This window comes from Pyxicephalus adspersus, chromosome 3 (assembly GCF_032062135.1).
Source record: "Pyxicephalus adspersus chromosome 3, UCB_Pads_2.0, whole genome shotgun sequence".
NCBI classification, from domain to species: Eukaryota; Metazoa; Chordata; class Amphibia; order Anura; family Pyxicephalidae; genus Pyxicephalus; species Pyxicephalus adspersus.
In genome coordinates, this window is record NC_092860.1 from 104,683,803 (window position 1) to 104,704,264 (window position 20,462).

Here is a 20,462-nt window from a genome sequence, read left to right on the forward strand (position 1 = left end):
GTTAGGTACAACTGTTAATTTATATCATCAAAATTATGTAACTTAATATTAGTATATATTAGAATAGTATATACTAGAATGGGGAACATATTACAAATACATTTGTTAAATGATTGTTGGTGTTGGATGTAGGAGTAGCACAAACTTTAAAACTCACTACTAGTTTCTAGACTAGTTGACTACTGTTAACAAAAAGCATAGGAAGCTGGGCGCAGCCATGGGGAATATCACAAGTCATACAAATCCTTTAAATACAATGCTTAGGGATGCCTTAAAGCTGTACATTGAATACAAAAATAACATGGTTCTCCTTACATTTTAACCTTAAATACCAGATTACTGATAACAGATAACTGAATTTGTTCACTCAACATTTTCTGTGCTATTACTGAAGCACAGATATTCTGTGATGGGAGTACGACAGGTAACTCTGTCTGCCATCAGGCCGTACTTAATAAAACTTGGATTAGGATGTAGAGCATGATGTACAACAATACATTATGCTGTCTGTAAATGCATCCTTACGATTATCAAAGTGAGCCAAAAATGTACAACACACAATAATGTCCCTCCATTTCCATTGATTTTCATGGGAAAATACAATATAAATAGCTGTGAATTGTTTTAGTGGCATGTGGCAAAGCCATATGACAGAACTTCAGCAGACTTTCCACTAAAATTAACTTTCTACTGTAGAATCATTTCCATGGAATACTGCTCATCCCTAATCATTACAAGAGATTTAGGCTACATACACACGTGCAAAATTTGTCTTTGGGAGGGATCTTTCCCGATCCTTTCCAACGACAAAAGGCTGAAAGATACATGAACGAGTGCTGTACATACAGCACTGTTCAGCTCTATGGGGAGGGAAGGGGGAGAACGGCGGAGCGACACCCCGATGCGCTTTCTCCCCCTCACTTGCATTAGGGTGATTCATTTGTTCATGGATCTGCCAGGACGGATCCATGAACAACGTTGGACAGCCACTGTACACACAACATATTCTCATCTGATAATAGCTCAGAAACTATAATCGAACGAGATACACCTGACTTGTGTACGTAGCCTTTAACTACACTCAAGTTTACAAGTTTACAAAAAATTATCTGAAAAGCAAACAACATCTAGTAATAAGTGGCAATTCTTGGGACAACAACCTTTACATGTGAGGGTCCTATAATCGACTGGTTATATAAATGGCAGAATATAAACAAAAATGAACTTTGAACCATAAAAACAAGAAGTAAGGATAAAGGGCATAGGATCACTATGATTGATGACTGGAAAATGTCACCTAGTCTACTGAATTTTATCTTCTGATGTGGCATAGAAAAAATAGTTCGAAATCAGGAATGTTTACAAAGAATGCAGGCTGTTCTAAAACCAAAAGATGGTCTAAGCAGCCACTTGCACTAAGTGCACTTAGTAATGTGTTTACTATGTGTGTATAGGAAAAGAGGTAATGTCACTTCCTAATCACTGTGATTATACTGCAAAACTGCAGCTAGGTTTCTTCCTGCATGCCTGGAGAAAGCTAAAAAATCAACACATAGCACTTACTTTCATAGCAGTCTGGGGACTTCCAGATAAAATATGTGCCATCCCCAGTCTATAAGATGCTCCTCCTTCCAATTTTTTATCATGAGCTAAAAAAAAAAAAAACATTAAAATTAGCTGAAAATATAAAAATCATTTTTTTTTTACATTTCATATTAATTTTCCAAATTGTCTTCCTGACTTCAATTGTGTCAATAAACATCCCTAAAATATGGATACATTTCTTCTCCCTGCTTTTTTTTTTTACTTTCAACCACCCCAAGCCCTCTAATAGACTGCACAAACCTGCTAACTAATGTACTTATTACATTTAGTAATGACACATTTAAACATTAAAATGGAACTATATTAAAGTTGAACTATATTTAGGCAAGTACAATATGCGAACATGCTACCTATCTGCCTGTTTGCTGAGCTGCCAAGACAGAATGAAAAACCTACAGCCTGGCCAATCAAGATGGCCGAAAATCAGAAACTCAGTATTTCTGGATTAGTTTTTTTTCTTATTGCTGAGGTGATATCACCTTTTTTTTTACAACCATAGACCTGCCTAGATGCATTTGTTTGTAAGCTATAGTTCTACTAATCCCTAAAAATTTCCTCTGCAATGTCCCTTTTTAATAGTGACATATTAATAAAATATATGTATTAATTCAATGAACTCTTTTGCCACTATTAGCTCCCTTTGTCTACTTTTTTCATGAGAGGTCTGAATGGAACTCTGATTAGAACTAAACTTATTAAGTGGAAGTAAACTGAAAACTATCCCAAAACAATAAAATCCCACTTACCTTCAATCGCGCAGATCAGTCTTCTGTCAGGTCCCGCGTCGTCCTGCTATCCGTTTTTGGCCCGGTGCAGAGGGACAGCCAGGTGCCGCCATCTTCTCCTCTCTTCTTTCGTGTTCTTCTTCCTACGTCACTCAATCTCTCACTGCACATGCAGGAGATTGGCAATTTTTTTCTCTATTGAAGAAAGAGCTCCTTGCGTGACGTAGGTATCCCGGGAGGCTCTGCACTCCCATTCATTCTTGATCGCGTAGGCGATCGAGATATAAGGGTGCACAGTTGCATTTAAAAAAAACCCACTAACAAACAAAATTTTATTTTAAATAAAAGGGTTGCCTACTCTTTTATGTAAAGTGAAAATTCTGGGTTTAGGTACTCTTTATGTAAAAAAAAAAAAAAAATGTGAGCAGACAGGTTTATTATTGCAGAAGGGGCAGCCGATGTCCACTGCCCTCCCCAGTGCTTAAGAAATGTAAATGGCACTCCCCATCTAGAATGTTCTATTATGCAGATATACTTACCACACAGCTGCATCTCCTACTCTGTCCTCCTATGTAAATAAAAATGTGGCAGGCTACTACAGAAGCGCCAGATCTGTTTTCAGTTCCAGATTCCAATGAGAACTGGGCCACTTTCAAGTGGAAAATAGACTTGCTTTGATTGTTCTCCTTTGTATGTGTAATTATCCTGCATGTCACAGGTTAAAGTATAAATCTTAGGTCAAATAATTTATAAATCCCTGCCTTACTGTTAGCTGACTCTTTCCTCAGCAGTATTCATTTTATGAAACAGGAATTTGACATTTACCTGCATTCAATAAAATGTGTAAAAATATGTAGTAAATATATAACTGCAAATAAACAAACATTTTAAACCCTGCAACACCTAACAGCATAACACAAATTACAGGAACCTTGAATATAAACAGCAAACAAAATTTCATACAACTTTTCCAATCTGCTGGGCTTTAAATTTCAAGTCCTCAAAAGTCCTCAAATTCTCACAATCCGACGTTCTTCACTCAGGCTTTTCAATGACAATTTTTCCCCAAATTCCCAAGATTTTTCTGAATTGTATTAATGCTTCAATTCAATTTTTTTTGGTATACACTTTCTCTTTATTTGTTTCAGACACTCAGTTGTTTTTTTATTGATCAAGAACAAAGACATCTAAAATCATAACCAAAATGATACCATTAAAAAGACCTCTTGGCTTTTCACCTAAATAGGCATTGTGAGTCTGAGAAAAAGGCTGTGCTCTTAGCTCTTGACCTTAACAAAGCCTTTGACACCTTATCTTGGGATTATTTATTTTACGTACCTCAGAGATTCAGCTTTGGTAAAAAATGCCTTACATCCTCAAAAGCAATTTACTCTTTCCCTAGAGCCAAATTCACTGTTAAAGGTTTCCAGTCCAAGGACATACTTATTTGTAGGGGCACCAGACAAGGTGCCCCTCTCTCCCATCCCTTTATCTTGGCTTTTGAGCCTCTAGGAAAACTTTTCAGGCAATAGGCTGCCATTAAGGCTTTAAATGTGACAAAATTAAACATTTGTGTTCACTGTTTTCTATTAATGGACCTGATTTATAAAAGCTATCAAGACTAGAGAGGATACACTTTTATCAGTGAACCTAGGTGATCCAAGAAAACCTGGAATGGATTTGGTCCAGGATTGAAAACATTTGCTAATAAATAGCAAATGACTTTAGGAAATCTGTTCCATGTTTGGTGGATCAACCAGGTTCACTGATGAAAGTGTATCCTCCCTAGTCCTTGGAGAGCTTTAATAAATCAGGCCCAAATCAGTGAATCATAACATAATTTTCTTCTCTTCAAGTTTCTAAATTTCTACATTAATTTAGGCCTAAAGATAAAAAAAACTTATGTCCAAATGATTGACCCTCATTGCCCCAACTCGGTGATCATATTACATAATTTTGACTTCAAACAAACTGTAATTTAAATATTCTTTTGAAATTAATAAATTCCTACTGCAAATAATCTTCAGAAGAAGTCAAACTTATTAGATGTAACTGTTTACTGGATAAATTGAACATATGACCTAAAAATAAATATTCTTGTCTATTATATTTATTTTGACTCTTCCAGAATCCATTTCATTATTCCTGAATATCTAGGGTAGTTAAGAAAGCAGATTTATTTTTAATATTCAATTAAATACAGTATTTTGTATACAGTAGATAGTTTGTTGGCGTTTGTAAATGCTAAAATTTTAATAACAGTATTTCTAGTTTTCCTCGCTTCCCCTGGTTCTTTTTCCACTTTCATTGCTTTCTCTTTTTCTTCTGTATATTACAGAAACTATTATTGCTAAAAATAAAGTTAACGCTAAATTCCTAAATAATTTTTTTCACTTATTGTAACAAACTGTCCAATAGCAGAAATATGTTGTCCAGTTATGACCATACAAAATTAAGCCAAATATAGTAACTGTTCTAAAAGCAACTATCTCTGAGAACTAAAAAAATTCTTTAATTTATGTAGACTTGGGAAAAACACCTAGGCTTCACCTCTGGATCTGAAAAGAAAACTCTAAAACAACTTTCCAACTGTTCATAATCTCTCCTAAAATAGATCTAGTTGAGGCCAACTATATAACAATTTTACACTGGTGTTTGGTACCAGACTGGATAGCCAGATACCACTCGGCATCTCTCCCACTATGCTTCCATGGCTGCAGACAAATGGGGACAATGGATCAATTCTGGTGGTCCTGCCCAATTGCACAGAGTTTTTGGAACAAAGTCTTTCAGCTTTTCTCATTAATACGCCCAATTATCACTGATCATGTCTCCAGATTATGCCCTTTTTAGCAAATTGGATATTCCTTTATCTAAGCCCCTCAAACGCTTAGCCTGCTATATGCTTTAGCAGCTCACATAGCCTTAGCTAAAGTCTGGAACTCTCCTAATATCACTATTTGATTCCATTGTCACCAAGCTCAACTGGATCATGGTCAATAATGATTAACTTGTGCCCCTAAAGACTCTTTACACTCTTTTGACCAAACCTGAAATCCATGGATGTCCTACTCAACTGGTTTATGTTTTTTTGTTTAGGGCTCAGGCCTTGTAATCCACATACATTTTAAATTAATGTGTGATGGCTCCTTAAAAATCTGTTTTTCCTAGTTCCTGTCCCTGTTGTTCAATTTAATTCTATTCTGATGGGAATTTGGTGCTATACTCCCCCTGTTAATATATTGTCTATGTGTAGTTGCATTTTGTTTTTCCAAAAACGTTTTTACCTTTTTAAAAGCTTAATAAAGATATTGAAATACAAGTACTAAAAGAAGTAAGCTCAGGAATTGATAATGTTTCTTTCCCACTGTGAAAGTCCCACTAAACTGGTAATGTCAGCAGATATAATGTACCATGGAAAGGAAAGGTGAAAAACTAGAAATTTGTTGTGTAAATAATTTCAATGAGTACATAAAAATAGTTCAACAGCTAAGCACACACAGATAATTATACTCATTATTATTATTATTAATAATATTAATAATAATATTATTAATAATAAACTGTATTTCAATAGTGCCAACATATTACACAGTATGGTACATATAGAACGACTGTTTAACATGATAAGTTTAAGTACTTCAGTCCCCAGAATCCAAAGATTTATAGCCACATGTTAGTGTTTTTAAAGCATGTGACGTTTATTTTAAATCTTTAAAAACATTTAATACAAGATACTGTTGACTGCAACTCTATTTAGCCCCTTTATCACTAATATGTAAAGGAGGACTTGGAAAGCAAAATAATAACTTCCCTGAATAATTCATTTGTATGTGCATATGTAAGCACACAGGGACCTACATGGAAAATGAATGAAAAGTACCCTAAAGTTTTACATTCTGGGTGGAAGAAAATCATATTCTATATTTATTTTTCAGCCTTGACCATAATAAATAAAGAAAACATAGAGACAACTACAGTAAATTCTAGTACAACACAATATTAGTAGAAATATGCAGACAAATGTGATCTCAGGCATCTAAAGGCTTCTGGTCTAAAACATCCAAGATAAAAAAAAAACAAAAAACAAAAAAACAAAAAACAATTCACCATTTATGTGCCTTACACGCTATGCTACCTCTACCTAACACTGAATTTCACAATGGGAGAAATTCTGCAGTAGAGGAAATGCTGGTCAAGATGTGAACAGCTCTTGTTCACCAAGCTAGAGACTTGTCAATATTGATAGCGATACCCTCTGTAACATATTCTCTTGCCTGCTTAATAGAACACACACAGCCTAAATAAGTATCACAACGCTGTACCCTATCACAGGAAGCTGCATGGGGTGGACTGGCAGGATCAACAGACATTTGTAAGATTTTTAGGTGACTTAGGGAAGGCTGTGTAAAAAAAAGTGCAGACAAACTTACAATGAAGTGCTGCACATAATTATATAAAAACACATCATTTTCTTTAATGAGGGACCATAGTTCTGTGTTAATATAAAATATTAGCAAAAACAAATAACATCAAAATAGAGTTTCTTAACATGAGTAAACTTTGCATGTGGTTCTGGCTGCTCTAGAAATTTGAGTTTTTAATTATCTTTAAATTTCCATCACGCGTATTCATAATTAATTTTTGATTTAATTTATTTTGTAATTTATAAATAATATTATTAAAAGTATTTCAGTTATAAAAAGCACGATCCAACAGTTCTAAACTAATAAACAAATATACTTCTAAAAACAGATATATACATTTAAAACATGCAAATATTGGTTATTTCTTTTTGTCACTCCAAATGTGATAAAAGTCAGCCTGTGTTACGAAAAGTTAATATATTGATGACATTTTTCTCTGAAATGGAAGGGAATGATCACCTAGACAAGCATTTCACAACATTTACTTTACTCATGGGCAAAAGATGAGAAGTACGTTAAAAAAAATAGGAAATATGATGGTGTTATTTTCCACCGACCTTCTTTTGCCATATCAAGTGCTTTTATTAGAGTTTTGATGGCCTGTTGCCATTCTCTGTTCTCCAGCATTTTGTCTGATAGCAGCGTGTATATTCTCCAGAGATTCTCACAGGCCAGTGAGTTATGAGTGCGTCCTGTCTCATCCTTCCATAACTGGCCTGCTGTCAGATGATAGAATGCCTCATAATGCCCAGCAGCTTTCTCCAACTGACCTACAATATGGAAGAAATGTTTAAGTACAGATACTTCATCCACTTCACTGCACCAATGTGAGAAATCTTTGCATAATTCTAAAAATTTAACACGTAAGTCCTGTGCTTGCCATGTAGCAGTACTACAAACCAAACGATTCACAGGTTTACATAAAATACAAAATTAAATATGAAAAATACCAGGTATTTTGTTTATGTATTCATTTCAGCTGGGGTTGATGCATAAAATGGATAGAGATATATGGGGAATCTCCTTGTTGTAGTTACTAAGATAGGAGAATTCATTATAAAGTTTAGTGACCATCTAATGTCATTCATAAAGGTTAATGGATTCTGAGATGAATCATGATACTATAATAAACTTTATGACTAATCCATTTTTTGTTTTGTATACATCAGGGAAGGGATAAAACCCCATTGGGTATTTTTTTGCTGTATACACCTCTCTATGTTGATTTCCTACTCAAAACAAGCAACTGTAATTGAGAGTAAATCTTTGCAAGCTAACAAACACTGCAGATTTAAGTTCACAATTATGTCAGGATGGATATGGAACCATTGTTGCCATTAGGTTTTTATACAATTTTTGAGTTCGCGGGCAGTAGGTTGAGGTTCTGGAGTTTTATGTTCCCTTCAGCCAATACTAGACATGGGAAACCATCACATAGATGCAGAATCACAGAAGTGTTAAGTGAGTGGGGATAAATGTCACTGGAGAGGAATTTACCATGGGCTTGAATGGACAGCACTGTGTTGCCTCAGTGTGCCACAGTGTTGGAACCCTCCTAGTTGCTTACCTATATTTATATAATAATACATATTCCAAAATATCGGAATATTGCACTCTTATTATTTGAATGTATACAACCATAACTGCTGGAGGAACATTGGAGCCAGAAACATGTACATGACTTCATCAGCTGCATTATTTTCTCAGTACAAAGACTGATATTAACACAAATGGGTTTAAATGTGAAGCTGCCATAAAAGCAGGCACATAAATGTAATTCTTCCAGACGCTATTTTGATGCACATTTTTTGATGTCATGAATATTTAATGAAATGGCCCAAACTAAAGCCATATAACATTCTTACATTACTGATGCCTGCACCCGTGAGCTACAAACATTAGAGCCATGATTGAGTGTACTAAAATGAACTCATTCAGCATTGCATTGATTAGTCGAAAAGCAGAGAGAGAAGACGAGAGAAAGGGGGGGAGGATTGTGTTACCCCACTTAAGAATAAAAGCTGGCACAATTGAAGGTTCATTGCAGGAGCAAGAACAGCATTATACACTCACCCATAATTAAATAAATAAGGTATCCTTGTAAAGCACTGCTTGCCGAGACCTGACATTAATCTGGTGGGATGTTAATTAGGTTCAAAGACTGCTTCCGGTCTTGTTCAAGTAATTTATTATGTCACAAATTGCAAGATGTACTAGCTGACCTGCCCGACTGCTTCATATCAGCAATCTGGAGGGCAGCTAATTATCTTCTTTCCCATAAGCATGTGCATTTTTTTTTACCCACACCAGTGGAAGTTAAAGTGGTAGAAGCAATCGTAGGAAAATAATTTGACAGTTCCAGAAGGAAAATTTTTTTACTCAGTAAAATAAGTAGAAAACACAGTGTCTGTTGTAAACAGAAGATACTCTGCTCCGTAGCAAGCGAATATGTATATCTTTTTAATGAAGTCAGTGGCATAAAATTACACAAAACTAAACTTTAAGTAGTTGGTAAACATGGGTGTACTTCTACCCGTTGTGTTTTGGAGAACCAGGACTAAGTATACTGCCCCCATTTATATAATAATTGTACAGTTGTGTTGAGAATATTAGCAATGAGTTCAAAAAGGGATCTAAATAGAACAGGGTTATCATGAATAGCACTAAGGTAACATTTAACATGTACAGTTTTTGAATGTTTGTGGTACTTTAAAAAAACGAATCACACATGTTACAGTGCATTTATTTAAATACATCTCTCAAATATGCATTTTTCATTTAATGTCTGTCATCCACCAAGTATATGGGCCTAATTTATTAATGCTCTCCAAGAAGGGTAAAGATACACTAACATAAGTGAACCTGAGTGATTCAGCAAACCTAGAATGGATCTGGTCCAGGACTGCCAACATTTACCTTATAGCAAATTATTTTTTAAAAAATCTAGGTTTGCTAGATCACCCAGGTTCTCCCATGATAGTCAATCTTCCCTAGTGTTAGACAGCTTTTAAAAACAGGCCCAACGTGCAATTCATAAGGAATCAAACAACATTTTTTGTGTTCTACGAGCCACAGAGTATATAAAGCACAGCAATACACTTTATCATCAGCCATTTCATATTTGTTTAATTAAATGTAGCTGTCTATTACATGAGAAGAGAGCACACAGAGGGGTCACAATGGACAAAGTTGTATAGTGATGTGACTCCTTATGTAATTATAGGGGAATATTATCTACTAAGTAGGAGCATTTTCCAAGTGTGCATCAATGTATTGTTTCCACCTTGCAATTTCAAATTGTTTGTGAAAACTGTTTACAGGTACAATTAATTGGAATTTTCTGGAGTCAGGGAGCAGTTGGATTTGCTATCAGGAAGTGTTGCAGTAAAGAACTCAAATGAGTAATCACAGTAGAAACGTATGTTTACATAATTCTGGATGAGTCCAAAGAAAGTATTAACCAGACAAAAGAGTTGCAAAGGAACCTCTGTATTTTCAATATAGTTAATATTTATGCCTTTAACTAATTTGAGATTTTAGACAGAATGGGCCTGATTTATTAAAGCTCTCCAAGCCTGGACAGGATACACGTTCATCAGTGAAATGGGTGATCCAGCAAATCTGGAATGGATCTGGTCCAGGGTTGAAAACATTTATTTTTTATTATCAAATAGCAAATGGCTTTTAGGAAATCCATTTCAGGTTTGCTAAAAAATGTTTGATAAAAATGTACATTTATGGAGTATTGGCAGTAGTTGTATTTTCTATTATAAAATTAAAGAAAGTGATCTACTGTACAACAAGAATACATGGATAGAGAGGCTGCTTTAGAGGGGTACAGTATATGAAAATCTTGCAAAACACTGTATTAATGAATGCCAAACAACTATGCAAACCATGAAGCCCTCAGCAGAACATAATTTGTTTAGTCTTTATTTGTCTAAAGTTGGATTACATTTACAAGAAGTATGCTCGTTTTGCTCTTCATAATGTAGCATTAATAAAGATTACACAAGGAAAAAGACAAAGCTGCCACACTTTTTAATGCACAATCACATTATTGTTGTACATAAAAAGGTAATCTCTTGTTATTGTCTTTCATCAGGGCACTTTCCATGCTATTTATTCATGATCTACAACTAATCTTAATGTAACACTAATTTAATATAGCCGTAAGGTTTTGTCTGCATTTTAATTGCAGGAATTTGCATAATAATCAATACACTGGTGCTATTAATTCATATATACATAAAAGCTGTACAGAAAGGGTAACGTTTATGCACCGGACTTATTAAAATGTTTCGGAATCTCATTGCTTCTTTACTTGTATTAGTAATAACATTATGAATGCATACAATTGCAAAACTTTATTTTATGAATGTAGTTAAATTCACAGTTAGCCGATAGATAAAATGGAGTGCATAATAATTTTACTATATATGCATTTATTATATGCATTCCTAGCTCTTCTTTGGATACTGCTGTCAATTACTGTGAGAATGTTAACAAACTGTAAATAATACAAAATCAGTTAATCTGACTTTCGCTGAATATTTTACTTGAATGGACTTTTTTGTTGATTTTGTCTGATACCAATCTCAAAAGTGAGAGAGACTCACAGTTATATTAAGTTTTATCTGCAAATGGGCCAGGAATGCCCAATAAACAATGGGTTTAATAGAACATTAGAATGAGCTCAAGCTAAAGCTGCTTACACACGTCAAATTTTTATCGCCGGATAATCGGCATCAGCCAGATAAAGGGCGAGAATCTGGCGTGTGTACAGCCCAGGTCGTTCATCGTCCGTGGATCTGTCCTGGCGGATCCACGGATGATGAACGATGAGCGATCCTAATGCAAGGGAAGGGGGAGAGCGCACAGCAGGGTGCCGGTCCGTTGCTCCCCCCCTCCCCTCTCCATAGAGCAGAACGGTGCTGTATGTACAGCACTCGTTCATGCATCTTGCGGTTCTTATCGTTGGTATCGTGAAAGATCCTTTCCAACGACAAGAATTGCACGTGTGTATGCAAAGGGATTCTGTCAGCTGTTTTACGCCTCACAGGATTTTTCTTACTTCATATATACATAATGCAAACAAGAAATGGATGCTTCATCTGCTCAGTCAAGATACACTGCCTGGCCCAAAAAGTCCCCAAGCCTGTGGAGGACAGTGCTATGATCTGGGGTTGGACAGGTCTAGGTTCAGCAATATTATGTGCCCCAAAAATGAGGTCAGCTGACTACCTAAATATACTGAATGAACTGAACTGAATGTAAGTGAGGTTTGAGGAGCATGAGACATCATTTTCACACATGAATTGGCCACCACAGAGTCCAGAACTTAGCTCCACTGAGAATCTTTGGGATGTGCTGAAGAAAACTTTTTGCAACAGTTAGACTCTCCTATCAGAAATTCAAGATCGTGATTAAAAATTGCAATGGATAGAAATGAATATGACAATGCAAAGGCTTATTGAAATGACACCACAATGAATGTGTGCTGTAACTAAAGCTAAAGGCTTATTATAGTGTGTGATTTTTTTTCTAGTCAAGTAGTGTATGTGCTTTCTGATTTTTGTATTTTTTAAATTACTCTTATTGAAGTGTATGCCCAAGCTTTACTTAACCCCCCCCCCCAAAAAAAAAATAAAAATAAAATCTGCTTATGGTTTAGGTAATAAAATAATAAATTAAACTATGGATTCCTATCTACTTCAGACATCCTGCCAAATGTCTGATTAGATGCTACAAATAACCGCTTGTACAATTACAAGTACATTACTACATACTTTACGTATAAATTGGTATTGGGATCTCTGGTTTAACATGCTGACCATAACAGTTTGATTGAAAAGAAATCTGACAATCTGAAGCATTTGTTCAGAGAAATAGAAATGAAGAGGTCAAGTTTTCCATTTGTACTTTTGGACAAATAGTTAATTTTAAAGCCAAGAGTTTCTTATTCTGACTAATTTTAAAGTATCTTCAGGCCATTGGATTTTATTTTTTGGGAGCTCAAAGCTGTAGCTGACATCTAAGAAGGAAGTGGATGTTTCTGTACCAGAAGTACCTGAGAAAAGCACAAATTATAATGTAATTGAAAAATACTAAGAGTATCATAAAACATTTAAAAAAGACCGGAAACCTTTCATAAATAAGTAACAAAATGTGCAGGAAGGAGAACATTGATATGATAGATCCTTTTGAAAAAAAAAAAAAGTTACCTATGATAGGCAAACTATGTAAACAAAAGATACCATCTGATCAAAAATGTACAGTGAATTAGCATTAATTTATTTCTATGTTCTAAGAAACGCACGCGTATAAACAGAGGTAACTGAAGATTTTCTAATTAAAAAAAATCACTAAGGCACAAAAAGAAATTACTTTATGGAGTATTTTTAGTTGAATAATCCATTGCATGTAGTAACACTAAAAGTTATGTTTTATGTACACTTCCTTAGTTTTATGCCTGATTCGTTAACCAAAATATGCTTGAAACAGAAGGTAAGTCTACTTAATACATTATTTTTTTTTACATATGTTATTTTGGAAGCAGTGACTTATTACTGGGTCTTTGTTCTTATAAATGCTATGAAGGCAGCTCATACAAAGCAGGTGGGATGGTCTGTAGGTACTCTTCCTAAAAACCCTCGCCTTTGATGCAATCAGTGGGCTAGCTCTTGAGAGAAATACGTATGTTTCAAAATTCCTTGATGCGTGGGTGTCAGTCCGGAGGAGAGGGCATTCCTTGATAAACTTTAGTTGCATGCTGGCCTAGATATGACACAGCATGTGACACTGAACTTTCATGTTTAAAAAAAGACTGCAATCCAGTGAATGGAAAGGGTGGGCCAAGGGCAGACATGTTGGGGGAGAAATGAGTAGACTATGCTGGACACCACAAGCCAAATCAGGTTGGCTTTCTCTGACTTGTCGCCAAATCTAAAACACACAATGTACAATGAAATCAGAGTAAGCACTTTCAGAAGAGAGGTACCTAAATAACCACCAGAGTTTAGCTTTGGTCATAAGTATAACACCCTTTTCCTCTTGAAAATATTGCCCTTCTAAACCTTATTCACACCCTTTGTAGATTTAAAGATTTCAGTAATGTGTCAACTTGTCCTGCTTTCCTCAGGATTGTACATGTTACTGTATATACTTGAATGTAAACCAATCTGAATATATTTACTTGAAAAAAAACCTGCAAAATTACATAGACTCAAGTACAAAATCCAGTCACCACCGCTAATATTTAAAACAGTAATAAATAAAAATGTCAAAAAAGTTAACATGAATAAATACATCCGTGTTGTTCCTGATGTGTAAACTGTAAATTTAGCCTTAGACTGCGAACACATTCACAAAAATTATCGTTGGAAACGAACAACTAACGACTGGTCATTGATAATCGTTAACAAAAAAAGTGCACAACAACTGGCCAACGATGTAGATGAACAGGATTATCGCTAGAAACAAATGATCTGATTGGGCGATGATTGCTTGCAATCTATTGTGTATACGGTCGTTCAGTGATCGTGGATTATTCTGCAGTACACTTTCTCCTTTACATGTCACTTCCTGCATGGTTCAAAGGACTGTATCTAGCGTGTGTACACTATTGGTGGATTATATTTGAACGATCGTATCGTTACAGCATGAACAGAATTGTGCACAATACAATCGTTCAAAATATTTGTGAATAGTTGTTGATCTGTAGTTTTCTAACAACAATTATTGCACGTGTGTACTTAGCCTTAGTTGTTCTTTTAAAGGAAGAAGGGTATTAACTTACACAACTATTGAAACTGACAGCTCCTCAGCTATCAGAAAACCTATTGTATTACAGTGAAGACAGTTGCAGTTTAAAGGAATACAATGCAAATAAAGGGAATATTTCTAATGTGGTTGCTGGATGTTTTCAAATAATGTAGTGTTTTTTTTTAATTAAAAGCAAAAGCATGCCCTTTTTCCTATGCATAAAATTCCTACTTATATAAGTTTAATTTATTATTATTTATTTCTATTTATTTTTTTAATTGAAAAAAGTCCTTATCTATAAAAGGCCCTCTGCAATCTGGATTGTCATAGAAGGAAGGGGGCAAAATATAGCTCTCTAGACCCTGCCTGCTCCCAAAGGTGGCAAGGGCCATTGTTGGGGGGGAGGACCTCGTCTCCTAAAACATGACCTGTGTGATATTTAATATAAAACAATCATATAGGCATTGTAATGTTGATATACCTTCTTATGAAACAAAAAATAGTGCCTTTTAAAGGCAAGTGTATTCTTTCCAGAATCTTAAGAGTTTATTTATTACAAATTCACAACCTTTTCACAAAAGATTCACACATTTTACCAACTGCTTCAAAAAATCTCAAAGTTTACTATATTTTGTAAAATATTTTGTAAATCTCAGCTGAAAAGATGTGTAAAAAGACCCTTTGCTGTTCTTTGTGTTACAGTTAAAAAAAATGTCAGTGCAAGGGGAAATTGGAGTTTGGATATGTAGTTAATCCTTTAAGGAGGACAGTAGCCAGTAGTAATCTGAAACTATCATGACTGATCAATCTAGAATGTATTATTTTTATACCATTTCAAAGTCTGGTAAAGACATCTATGGATATTGCCATATACACATCTCCCTTCATTTAGCAGGGTCATATCCCTTCATTTGCTAGCTTAGCATACAATGCAGTATATGTATCCTGGTATAAAAAAAAAGTGCAGACAATGAAGACATGTCCAACTGAGGAGATATTCTTTTTACTTCCTGTTCTGTAGACATGATAAAAATGAGTGGAAATTTTAGGATCTTTCATAACTAATGGTGTAATCATCAGGACAGATATATATATAGATATCTGTCAGGGATAGCCATCAAAATGTAAAAGGTGTTCTACCTTTCAACAAACTATCCAGAAACATACAGATAAATCTACATCTGTCAATACATTAAAATTAAATTAGAGATAATTAAATATTTAGATGACTTTATTATGTTCATAATGTTATGTATTACAAAAATATTTTATTATTTTTTTATTATATTTAAGTGTTATAAATAAATTATATATTTTACATGAATGTGCCATCTGGTGGTGAGACCCTGTTAAAGGTGGCAGTTCTGTTTCCAACTCACACACCTACACTACTCCTAACAGAAAAAGGAAAATGCGCCTTAATCACATGGCACTTGCAAATATGCAGACAACTGTGTGTTAACTCAGAAACCCTGGAGTGCTTTGCAAAATGATTGCCATAGATGAACTTTCAATAAAATTACAATAAAACTATAACAGAAAAGTATTTAAACTTTAAACATTTATAACATTTTAAAATAAAATAAACAAGCAATAAAACAATGTAATTTCCCCTGAACCTAGGTCCTTTATACCATGGGGAGACCCTTGAAAAACATTTTCATACCTTCAGGAAACCCCTGCTACATTTATTATATCCACAGCTCACAGTACATTGGTGTGGTGGTCAATGGGAAGAATGTCACTTACATTGCTGGCCTGTGGGTGGAATTTTACCCTTACAAGTAGTCAAAAAGATCATTGCTATCACTTAAACTGACCTGAGAGTCACAAACTACTCATTGCTCAGGGAATCTATAGCAACCTCTGCAGGAACTGTAGGGTTCCATGAAACCCCAGTTGAGAAATGTTTCTCTAAAGGATGACCTTTCTACAAGAATTTAAAGCCTACCTAAAGACGTGTAGAATGGGAAAGACTCACAATTTCTGCTCTGTTTTTATTTTTGTCTGTGACCCCTCACTTCTTTTTTTCATATTACTTATTGGGAGTGATGTTGTTACTGGGGTAAGGGGGCATAAATAGCTATGAAGCTGAGTTGAGTAAATTAGTTGTAAGTTGTGTAACAAAGTATAAAATAATGTCCAGAAACCCTAACAGAAAATCTAAACCTTCTTGTTCACTAACATCCCTAAAATGTAGTTTTGTCACCCTAGAGAGATTTTTCTTCATCCCCTCTCTTGAATGTAAGAGGATAGATATCTATCAATTGGGACACAAGTGGCCATAACAAACTAACAGTGGCTCAAACTTTTCCCAATGTAATAAAAAGCAAAGGTTTTAGCTACTCTAAAGTCCAACCAACAGTGTTAACTGTATTAAACGTCAGCAATATCTAGCAAGGTATCTAGCCTCATTTTAAATCTCTTACCATGTTCTTCTTCTACCATGCCAAGATTTGCATGAGCTTCAGCTTCTTTTCTTCCACCATCAATTTTAATCTTTTTGGCTGTCTGAAAACAGCATTCATAAAAGTGATTTGAAAGCCAGTGGTCATTGTTTCTGAAGTACTGTGCAAGTGCAAACTGGTTTTTGTATACTTCTTCATAGTGACCTGCAGAAGCAAAACGTGTATGAATTTAAAAATTACATTTTGTGGTAGAAAAGTAAAATAATAAATTAAAAATAGAAAAGGAACCTAAAAGAAATATCCTTTTTCACACAAAGATAAATACATGCCACGATCGTATTTTCCAAAGAAAATTTCCTATTTGTAAGGAGAATGTAATGTTTTTCCACGTATTTTCTTTATAAACATTCCTCTGGATTAATAACTTCTGGAATAAAAACTTTAATAAATACCTTTATTGCATTACCTTTAACACAAAAGTCCACATGTTGGAAGGGAAGGAGTTTTATCACTGCTTTCTCTTTTGAGGATCACCCTTGTACCATGAAGTTCAGTACATAAATAGTTGCTATCTCCAGCATAATATACGACTTTGGTTCCTCAGATAGTTGCAGTGTCCTTGGGCCAGTCAAAGAACTCCTCAAACAAAATTTTTTTTTCTGTAAAGTCTAAACTACTTAAATCAAATCTCTTATGGACTGGTATTTATACCCTTATCTGAATTGCTGTCTAAAAACAACCATAGTGTCATCCATCGTTGATCTCATCCTCCAAACCACAAGACCTTTGTCGAGGTAGTGGATGTGTTATGTTATCATTCACTGAATACTGGTACAAGCTAATTCAGGACATGATGATATACTGACTTTACATGCATTGCAAGACTAAAGCCAAAACTCCTAAATTAATATAAGTAAATGAATTCCTGGACTTTGCATTGAGGAACCACAGTAGTCAAATATCCTAATATCTAAAATTAGTAGTTTTCTGTAACTTTTACAAAGTAGTCTATATTCTTTTTGTCTACAATAAGGATATGTTCAAAACTTTCAAGTGTGTTTACCGCTTTCTCATGTCAAAGAACTGGCGTCTCTGGGAATACACTACATGTAGTTTCTCCTAGCCACAACTCTATGGAGGATAAATAAGCACAATGTTCGTTGCTAGCACATATTATCTGCAGCACAAGTGACTACTTACTTAAGCTGCTTATTCCCCTACCAGACTGAGTGTTGCTTTAAAGAGGGGTGCAATGAACTGCAGGGTCAGGTGCACTGTCCCACCATCACACAGCTCAACCCTGTATGGCAGAGGAGACAACCTTTGATTTTCTCTTCTGCAGCTTAGTATCAACAGAAGCACCAAACAGTTATGCTCATATGTCTGTCATATTTTTGCCTTTTTCCTTACAGTCTGACCTCTTCTGTAAAGGAACTGCAAAAGGTTGACATAAAGTCAAATTCAGATACTTATATTTATAAATTCACATTTATTAGTGTAAAATAAAAACAGATCTGCATTAAGTTATATATTTTAGATCTTTCAGAGGATCAGCGTTTAGGCATGACCTGACTTACATAGTTCTGCATTGCATCTGCTTTACAATACAGTATATATATCCATCCACATCAGTAGACCAGTATCCAAAACTTTATGCTGCTGAGTCCATGCATCATATTTAAGATGTGACAATGAGACTTTGGAGTTTTAGGTCTCAGGAAAAAGAAGAGTGACTCAAATCTGCAGCTGTGAGTAAGAAAAAGACCCAAATATATCCTATTGGGTAAAATCCTGATCTCAAAGCGCTCATGACAGCTTTTAAGAAAACATGAAAGTCATGAGACATCTGCAGGGAGAGCAACAGGACTCCAATTTGTCCATTAAATGAAGCTGTAAACATTGATTGTTTGCTCTGGATTCTTGGCACCGTGAATCAGGCCAGATGTTAGGTCACTGAATGCTATCATCTCTAACTTCATTACACTATTCATTTAAAGCTGACCACAGAAGCACATAGTGGATAGAGATCGTATTTTATGAAACTGTGTCCAAGATATCTGCTTTTTTATCTTGCCGCTTTCATTGTACAGTACATTTTGTAGGGTAGATAATTATATGTTTTTATGATGATAAAACTATTCATTTAAGCAGTAGCATAGATTTACTTTTTGGATAAATGTCTAAAAAAGGTTGCAGATTAGCCTAAGTCACTTGTAGAACAAAGCAAAGTCAGTGGATCTGAATGTATAAGTAACAAACACACATACTGAATGTTCTGCCCTTTTTGCATCCTGCCTAACATCTAATTTAAATCTGTCAGCTAAAAAAAATCACACAAAGGACTCCATTTAAAAAACAGGGAATCTTACATTCCCTCAAACATTCCCTGGTGGAAATCAATTAATTCCATTGAAACACATGGCCCTGGAAGATACACACAAGGGTATGTTTGAAGGAATGTCTGATTGCCTGTTTTATAAATAGAGTCCAATGACTTTTTTTTTATTATTATTACACAGTATTTATATAGCGCCATCATATTACGAAGCGCTGTACAAAGTCCATAGTCATGTCACTAACTGTCCCTCAAAGGAGCTCACAATCTATGTCCCTACTATAGTCATATGTGGTTAACGTAGTCTAAGGTCAATTTAGAGGGAAGCCAATTAACCTAATTGCATGTTTTTGGGATGTGGGAGGAAACCGGAGTACCCGGAGGAAACCCACACAGACACAGGGAGAACCTGCAAACTCCATGCAGATAGTGACCTGGCTGGGATTCGAACTACCATGATGTTGTAAATCTTGCTTGCGATGTAGCATATAGCTCCTCCCTGAAAACTGTAAATGTTATTCGCCCTGCTGTTAACAACCTCTGCCTAATATTTGTAATGATTTTTGTAGGGTGGTTTTAATTATATTTTAAAATATATATACATTCAATTATTTGCTGGCACCAATTTACCACAACTCTATGCTAGACATTTTTCAATGCAACAAAGCCCAGTTTCCAGAAATCAATTGTTGGCCAGGGAATTTACAACGTTTGACTTGACTGCACTAAAAATAAAGTCATAAAGTCATGCTCTAATATGGCCAACAGCACTGCTAAATTCATCATTGGTGAAAGAGGGAAGACCCATGCTGATGAGTATAGGGAAGGTAAGTAAGAAAGGTTCATTTTCTTTAGAAAGTCTACAGAACAAAACACCTCAATGGAAGGGTCAATTGAAAAGTTGTATCTTTCAGTGAGTTTTAAATAAATAATAAGCCCAAATTTTACTTATATCTGAATGTACTGCAAAACACTAAAATATACAGATTATTTGTGCCCTTATATTTATGTGCTATGAACGTATATACTTAAAAGTCAAAATAAACACATGTAGTAATCTAGTCATGTTAGGAAAAAAAGTGCTGCAGATTAGTAAAAGGATAGCGTTTAAGAGGTAAGGCATTGCTTGATACAAAAAAGTAAAAAAAAAATGGCTGCTTTTTATGAAAACCCTGCGGAGATGCAGAAAGCAGGAGTC

The 20,462-nt window shown here is 35.1% G+C and overlaps 1 protein-coding gene across 1 annotated transcript in view; it reads right to left on the bottom strand.

Annotated features, from left to right (window-relative positions):
• TTC29 (tetratricopeptide repeat domain 29) overlaps positions 1 to 20,462 on the bottom strand; it is a 126,622-nt gene that overhangs the window by 65,961 nt on the left and 40,199 nt on the right. The window contains exons 5-7 of the mRNA XM_072405889.1: positions 16,951 to 17,133; positions 7,315 to 7,527; positions 1,564 to 1,649 (exon numbers count right to left, since the gene is read on the bottom strand). Of these exons, the coding sequence (XP_072261990.1) occupies positions 1,564 to 1,649; positions 7,315 to 7,527; positions 16,951 to 17,133 (482 nt within the window). The remainder of the gene's footprint in view (positions 1 to 1,563; positions 1,650 to 7,314; positions 7,528 to 16,950; positions 17,134 to 20,462) is intronic.